Source organism: Elgaria multicarinata, chromosome 3 (assembly GCF_023053635.1).
Source record: "Elgaria multicarinata webbii isolate HBS135686 ecotype San Diego chromosome 3, rElgMul1.1.pri, whole genome shotgun sequence".
Classification (NCBI taxonomy): Eukaryota; Metazoa; Chordata; class Lepidosauria; order Squamata; family Anguidae; genus Elgaria; species Elgaria multicarinata.
Window position 1 is genome coordinate 15676785 of NC_086173.1, and position 8547 is coordinate 15685331.

At 50.3% G+C, this 8547-nt stretch overlaps 1 protein-coding gene across 3 annotated transcripts in view; it reads left to right on the plus strand.

Moving 5' to 3' along the window:
- Positions 1 to 7005, plus strand: part of L1CAM (L1 cell adhesion molecule) — a 116439-nt gene extending 109434 nt beyond the window's left edge. For all 3 annotated transcript variants that reach the window (XM_063119349.1, XM_063119350.1, XM_063119351.1), the window contains one exon: positions 4604 to 7005. In XM_063119349.1, the coding sequence (XP_062975419.1) occupies positions 4604 to 4832 (229 nt within the window). In that variant the 3' untranslated portion in view covers positions 4833 to 7005. The remainder of the gene's footprint in view (positions 1 to 4603) is intronic.
- Positions 7006 to 8547: the final 1542 nt, after the last annotated feature.

An 8547-nucleotide genomic window follows, 5' to 3' on the forward strand; every position in this document is an offset into this window, starting at 1 on the left:
TACAGGAGCCCAGCCCTCCTTTTCATCTGGGCCCTGTCTACACACCGTTCCGAAGGCGCCCCGGAGCCACTTGAGGGCGCCCCGAAAACGCTCGTGTAGTATGTACCTTAATCGTCCCCAGAAGAGGCGGAGGAGGAGGAGGCGTCCTTCGGCAGCGCAGACTATGGGCGGGCTGCTCCAGGCTCCGTTTCCCTTTAGCCAGCAGGCCCTGCGAGAGCTGCCAGCAGCGGGGCTGGGTCGTGGGAGGGAAGAGAGCAGACGGGCGAGGAAAGGGGCGGCGGCAGCGGAGGCCCCTGCGCGGTCCCGGGGGTGTGGGAGGCGCCCTCCCCTTTCCTCGCCCTATTCTATTCTATGATTCTATGATTCTAGTGCTCTTGCTTTTGTTCTCTGAAGAGCAGTTTGTTAAGTTTGGCATTTTAGAGGGAGAAGTTCCCCATGTTAAATTAACAACAAAACATAATCGCACTGCCAATTCTTGATGAACAGCAGTGTCTTAAAATGGGGGGGGGGGACAATGCTCCACTCAACATTAAAACGTTTGGGGCTTGGGTTTTTCTTTTCCATTGCTATAGTAGTGCCTTCCAAGTACTATCTTTCTAGCTGCCCTGAAAGATTCTTAGGGCAGAATTCAGTCCCCTGCGGGCTCAGTGCCCAATAGGCAGAGGGATTGCCAGCAGTCTCCACAGGGCCCTGTTTCCCGCACCTCCTTCCATGCATGAGTTCATGGAAGCAGAACACCAAGCTAAGTGCGAAGGTGGGCTGGGTGGAGAAACTGAGGGCTTTTCTAAATGAGGCGTTTATCATGCACTTGCCATTCCCTACTTACGGCTGTTGACAGGTTCTCTTTCACTTCTGTGTCGAAAGAGAACTTTCAGCACGTTTTTTAGGGCAGGTATTTAAAATCCAAAGAAAACGCTTTTTTCACTTGTGTATTTGTGCTATTCTGCTACACCACCCTAGAGGGTGGTGTACATGACCCTAGAGGTCATGTGGCAGAAAAGCAGGAAAGGAAATGCTGTTTGCGTAGTACTCGGTTCTCAGTTCTGCGATGAAACCGAAAGCAGATTCAGCAGATAAACAGCCAATTAACGACCTCATGTAGAAAAGCTTGGTGTGAGACCATGGGTCCATCTAGCTCAGTACTGTCAACACTGACTGGCAGCCATGGCTCTCCAGGTTTTCAGACAGGATTTCTTTCCTAGCCCTACCTCGAGACGCCGGGAATTGAACCTGAGACCTCCTGCATGCAAAGCAGGTGTCCTACCATTGAGCTATAGCCCCTCTCTTCAGGAGAGATAGAGAAGATGCTATAGACTTTCTGATCCCTGTAGCAGCCCTGCTATTGGACAGCCTCTGGCAATCCCACCGCACCTGGGTACTACGCCCATGGAAGGACAAGACTGTACCCTAAGCATTTAGCTCTGTCTTCCCTTTCTTCTCCAGGAAGCAGTTATTTAAACATGAGAAATGCCATTCCACCTCCCATGGAAACTAATGGCAGAATTTCCATTGGCTTTAATGAAGCTGAAATGCACCCAATACATGGGATGGGGGGGACAGAGGGAGTGTTCGCCTGGATGCATGTGTGTGTCAACGGCACATAATAAAGCCATCAGGGTGTAACTGACCAGAGTGAAAATAGTGCATGAATTGACTGTCTTCTCTCTCATTGTCTTCTTTCCTTCAAGTTCATCAATGCTTAGAATTAGGTAACAACCTCTCCCCTTCCCCTCCCCGCTGCTGCCCTCAATCCCTTGCATTTTTGGTCCTGATCTGCCTTCCCTAAGCACCAAAGCTATGGCCTCACAGCTACGCCCATCTGGGGCCTGCGGAGTGGGAAACTCCCTTTGGGAGAAACAGAATAGATGCTTCCCCTGAGTGCTGCATGCTCCCCTCTTTCTTATGTGCACTGGGCATGGATTTCTTTGCCTTTGTCAGAACTGGTAATGTGGTGTTTCACATTGGCCTCTGGCATCCTCTGCCCCATAAGTCCATGTCTATGCACATCTACAGCCAACCACCTTGGCCCAACTCTCTAGCATTCACTTGATTGCGCACTTGACCACACCACTGTTGCACTGTTGGACTTTTAGTTGAAAGTGACTCCTAAGTGCGCATGCCGCCGCCACCCCCCTCTCTCTCTAGCTAGGGCTATGTGTGCATTCTGCAATCAATGATGCCAACTAAGGAAATAGCTCCAGATTTGCATCGTTTGCATGATTCATGTAGATTGCAGAATTCACCTTTTCTGGGCACAAAAACTGGGCTTGCTTTGTGCAATATTTTTTAAAGCACACATAGCCCTCTCTCTAGCGCACTTCCTGGCCGGCTTCATATCATGCTCGTGCAGTCTCTTGACTCATTTACAGCCCGTGTTGCACAGCTGTAAAATGAACTCCTTGCCAATTTTGCTCTTGCCAATTTCCACATCCACTCCTCTGTTTGGTTTCAGTCAGGCATGTTTGCCTAAACAGTTGTTTCCGATGTCTGCTTCTGTTCTCATCCTTGCATGTTGACATGATGCTCTTTGGGAGGTATCTTTGAATACCCCCCCCCCCATTTTTTTAATGTCTGCTCCCTGCCTGATGCATCTTGGGTGCTCTTCAAAAAAGACCAACATGCTTCTTTTTTTGCATATTGGGGCCACTCTCACACTAAGAGGAAGAAGCATTTGCAACATGCCTGCAGTGCACACTGTAACCTTTGAGTAGGAAGGATTCAGTTGGCCACTTAGGAATCACCCCCCCAAAAGAAGAAATGCATCACCAAAAAAAGAGGGCAGTGATTTGCATAACATTTGCATATGCTAATTTATATCTAGAGATGCACATTTAGAAATGACTTCTATAATTTAAATAGAAATGCAGTACGTCTCACAATAGTATGAAAGACTGTGACCAGATGTGACCTGTGCTGCCTTGCCTGTTCAGTCTGCTGTTCAGGTGCTAATTCTTAACGGGCAACCGTTCTTGTGGTTCTGTATCCTGAAGCCAGACTTGGGCAGGACAGCCCTTCAAACAGAGGACAGTCCTCTGTAAAAGAGGACACCTGGCCACCCTAGGAGAGATGCAGATCCACAAACACAACTCTGGGATCTTGAGCCAGTCCTGTCTCCGAGGCACCTATTTACCACATATACAAAGAGCTCCCTCCGATAAGGCCCCCTGCAAGCATTTCTCTTCCGTGATGTGTGCAGTAATCAGTGTGCACTCTTGGAAGTGCAGGCTCCATCCAGGATATCCTCTCCTCTCATAGGCGTACCCACGTTTAGGTTCCCCCTTTTGCCTTTTTAACGTTTTATTCCCTTGTCACACACATACAATGCAGCAGTTCACAGTGAGGTAAGGTCTGGGGGGGGGGGGAGAGAATTTTGCACTCCTCCCCAGAGTCTTCCTTTTGGGGTGAGAAGGAGACGTCCTCCCCTGCTTTATCTGCAGAAAGGGTGAGCCTTGCACATCTCCTTTGGTCCCAAGTGGAAGAAAGTTTGCCTAATGCAGAATTCTTGCTTATTTATTTATTTAGTACATTTATATACCCCCCCCTTTCATCATATCCTGGAGAGTTAAAAATATGGCTGTAGGGTTGATCGATGGTATATATCATCAGCATAAAAAGGCTATTTTTAAACATGTGGATCCCCGGTTTTTATCACAGGACCTGATAGATAATAGCAAGATCTTCAATAAATATCTGCACATTTTGTTTTGTTTCAATGAAAATTTAATTTCGCTTTCTTTAAATTATTGAATAAGTTAAATAACTTTTAGCATATTACGTGGGGCCACTTTTCAGTGACTTAAGCTGGATCTGTGTGTAACGACTCTGAAATCTACTGCTTCCAGGTGCTCCCAGATGCGGCTTTTTATACTGCCATAACCCTGCCTCATTTACAGAATTGTACAGGGGAGGGGGTCTTCCACTCATAACCCTCCTGTGTTTTCCCATAGCTTTCTCCAACTTTTTTTTTTTCTTACCACAGAACCTGTTAAGAAAATAAGACAAGAGTAGTTGTATAATACCTGAGCAGTAGTGCTAGGAGCACAGGGTGGCCCTGTCATTAGGCAGAGTGAGGCAGCCACCTCAGGCGGTAGATACTGGGAGGTGGCAGCAAGGGGTTGGAGGTGAGAACAGTGTGGCACACAGCCTGCTCTGTGCCCCCTAAGCTAGCCTGAAGGTGCTGTCCCAGTTGCCGTTTGCACATGGGGTGGGAGGGGGTGCCATCTTGTCCTTCACCTCAGGCAGCAAAATGTCTTGGGGCAGCGCTGTAGGGGCCTTCTGCCTGGAAGCACCCTCGGTTGGCCATTTTGCCAACATTTCACCAACATTTGGGTCGCCACCTGTGTGTGTGACCCAGACTTCCTTGCAGGGATCCTCAGAGTGTGTGTATCCACTTTGTAATGTGTGGACCGACCCCCTTGTGCGCACTTGTATCCACACAGTTCACCGCCACCCGCTTGTATGCATGCAACACCCACACTGATTAGGCCTTACCCAGTCACTTGCTTGCTGCCCGAGAATACTTACATGCTTTCCTTGGAGGACTCTCTTGCCTCATGGCCTGGGCACACCCTTTCTCACCGCTCTCCCTTTTTGCCCCCCGCAGTGATAACGAAGAGAAACCCTTCACAAGCAGCCAGCCCTCCCTGAATGGTGACATCAAGGCCCTGGGAAGCGATGACAGCTTGGCAGACTATGGGGGTAGCGTGGATGTCCAGTTCAATGAAGACGGCTCCTTCATCGGCCAGTACAGTGGTCAAAAGGGCAAAGAGGGAGGTGGCAACGACAGCTCAGGGGCTACCAGCCCCACCAATGTGGTCACTGCCCTGGAGTAAGAGGGGGCGTTTCCCCAAAGGATACCCCCAGCCCTGGGGGAAGAGGGTTTCCCTGTGGATTTTTGGGGGAGGGCACAGGGATCACCCCCTCTTCACCAAGGGAAAGAAACAAAGATACAATCTCCTACATATGGGAATGGTAATTGGGGGGATTAAGCCCACTGTTTACTAGCTGACCCTCCCCCGCCAGCCCCCCAATCAGGGAGGGTTGGAACATCAGGGGATTCCCCAAATTATCCATCCAACCCTGAGCTCTCTCATTTCTGCACCCTCCTTCCCAAAACCAGTTACCCTTCAGCCAAATTATGTATGTGCGTGTGTGGGGAGGGGAGGGGAGGGGAGGGGGGTAAGGGCAAGTGGCTCATATAGATGCAGATGGGGCTTTGTATGTGGGGCTCAGGGTTCCAAATTGCCAAAAGAACGGATGACCATTCTCCCTCCTCCCCACTTCTCAAGCCCTACAAAACGTTTATTATTTGTACGTGTTTAAGGAAGGGGACGTCAGTTGGCGCGGCAAAGTCCCATCTCCACCCCAAACTGGGGAGAGGAGGCTGAACAGCTGGTGGGAAACTAAGGGCCACCTGGGAACCAGGAATCAAGGGGTCTTTCTCCCTGCCTCTGAGCAAAGGGAGGCTAGCAGGCCAAGCGAGAGGCCTGGGAGCCGGGAGCTGCATATTCGATGCTCCATTCTGAGAAAAGAATGGGCTTCAGTGGGGGTGGGCAGTTCAAAGGGGTCTTTGGGTTCTGCCACTTCTCATGGATGAAGCCAACAGAGGTGTCCTCACATATCTACTTGACTGGGCGGGCGGAGTCCCCAGCCCCCCCTCCCCACTCCATCAATCCTCCTCCGCTTTTCTGCTCCGTTTCCAAACTCTGCCATGTCCAGGTGGCAGTTCCCTTAGGACAGCGGCTTTCAAACTTTCTGCCTCGGGGAAACCCTTTCCTTAGCAGCTTTTCTCACCCAGGCGCTCTTGCATGTCTGCCGTGGAGTTCTTGTGTCGCCGAGGATGCTGGGACATATTCTAGGGGCCGCCCTCAATTCATGTGGAGCATGGGCTGGTCCTGCCAGGCCTAGTTGCCCCCACTTGTAAGCTGAGCGCACGCTAAAACACACACACACACACACACACACACACACACACACCAGCTACGCATTGCAGAGTAATTAGTAATCCTAGACTAGGGGGTTCTTCAGGAAAACTTGTCTGCCATTATTCATTGAAGGAACTCTGATAAGCCTCCAAGAGACCCTAGGGTACACTGGAATGCTTTTTGAAGACCATTGTCAGAACTTTGTCCCTTACTGGTGCTGAATTTCCCCTGTTAAGACTCTCTCTCTCTCTCTCTCTCTCTCTCTCTCTCTCTCTCTCTCTCTCTCTCTCTCCCCCCCCCCCCCCCGTGTCTCTCTCTCTCTCTCTCTCTCTTGGGTGCCACGTTAATTCATGATCCTCTTTCTTCTGATGACCAAAACCCAGGGTTCCTTCCCCTGGGCCAAATCCCCGCCATTTCACAAACACCCTCCCCATTCCCCACTCCCAACCTCCACAAACAACTGGAAAAACGAAAAACCCGAAAGTCCTCCCTGCTTCTTGAATGCATCTCACGCAGCTGCCTTGCGACACGTTCTGTCTTTCAAAAGTGGCCTCTTGTTCACCGAATCAACCCCCAACCCCATCTCCACCTCCATCTGATGTATTATGATGATTATTTTCCTCTTGCTTGTTGGGGATGAGAGATATCCTTGCTTTTTTTGCATAAAATGTTTTTTAAAATAATAATAAAAAAAGAAAGAATAAAAGTACTCCAATGTTTTGAGCAACCCGACAAAAAATAAACCCTGCCTTTTCCCTGGTCTGTAAATATTTCAAACCCTTGTGCTCGAGTTTGTTTTAGATGTCTTAGGACTGGTGTTTTGAAGTCTTCTAGTTGGTCTATTTAGGTGGCTTGGAATTTAAAAAAAAAGGGAAAAAAAACATTTAAAAAGGTCTCTTTCTCCTGAAATGTGATGCCATTCCCCTAATCACCCCCCCCCCCCAAGCCTTCCTGCCCTATGTACTCTACTCTTTTGTCAGGTCTGTTACTATCTACCTTTCTCTCTCGATGGCTTTTTTATATATATATATATGTATATATAAACAGAATTATAAAATGGTAAATAAATGCTGAAATTGGAGAGTGCTTGGACTGATTATGGGGAAAATATGGTCGGGGAGGCTAATATAGAGCGTCATCAGACGGGAGGGAGGAATCGCATTTCCCTCCCGTCGCTTTGCCTCCTGCCCCACAGTAGGGAAGAACAGCTTCCTCTTTCTTCACACGGGGGGGTGGGGGGGAGAGGAGGCAAGCAACCACCACGTGGCCCATTCAGTGGGCGTTGGTTTTTTTTATTGCGCTGCTTCTCCTGCACACAGCAGGAAATGGTGGCAAGTTTCGTCGCAACCAAAAGAATCGGATTTTCCGGGTCTTTTTTTGTGATGGAAAAATGAGCTGAAGGAGCGGGAGGTGCACGGGGGAGCATTACAGCGTCGTGAAAAGGACCCGCGAAAATCTGTGAGTGGCCAGTAATGAGCGTGCAATAAAATGCTCATCTGATGACGCTTGTGATGTATGTTCTCACAGCGCCCACCAAGCAAACTCCGTTTTCCTTTTGCCAACCACTTAATTGTTGGACTTTGGGGATTGCATGTTACAGGGAAGGATCCAAACTCAGTGCCAGAGTGCAGACCTTGCACGCAGAACTTCCCAAGTCCCATCCCTGCCATCTCCTGTTTGGTGGGCGGGGGGGGGGGAGGAAAGGAAAATGATCAAGTAGCAGGTAATGGGGAAACACCCCACTGTGCTTTTAGCCCTGGACAGCAGCTGCCAGATCACATAAGACAACACTGTAATAATCTAAGCCATTGGTTCCCAAAGTGGGTGGTATTGCCCCCTTGGGAGTGGTGGGATTGCATAGGGGGGCGTTAAGAGGCAAAGGGACGGCAGGCGGGCGCTCGAGGTGGTCTCTCCAGAAGGTCCTAAAACCCAGGGACCGAGCAGGAAAGAGCGGCAAATTCAGCTGCTCTCCCCACACTGCTCCTGCTCAGGAAGGACTTTCTCACTCACGCAGCCGCTCTCTCCTCCTATCTCAAGCCCACAGCGGCCCCACCAGAAGTAGGGGGTGGGGGAAGCGCCCACAGGAGGCAGCAGAGCAGGAAAGCGAATTCAGCTGCTCTGCCCGCTCTTCTCCTGCCTAGGAGGGCCCAGGGCTTCTTTCCTGCTGGAGCCACCGCTGCCTGCTCTCTCGCTCGCTCCCTCGGCCAGAGCTGCTCCCTCCTACAAGCTGCCCCGGCAGACCTCTTGCGATAGTTGCTGCACAAGGCGGGAGCAGCAGCCATGTGGCGGAGAGGAAGGAGCATGTGGAGGATGGCGGGCGGCAGAGCAGCTGCCAAGAACAGCAGTCAGCCGGCAGGCTGGGTGGGGAGCAGGACTGTATTATTATTATTATTTATTTATATAGCACCATCAGTGTACATGGTGTACACTTGCTTGTGCTGCTGCAAGGTATCACCAGGCTATCACTGTTAGGAGTTGCAGGTTGGGGCCATCTCCCCTCTGAGCTGCTGCCCTCCTGTCGTAATCAGCCCGGCAGCTATTGTGGGGCTTGGGGGGAGGGGGGTTGGAGAGAGAGAGAGATGCTGTGTGTGGCTGTGTGTGCTCCCACCCCCCAAAAAATCTG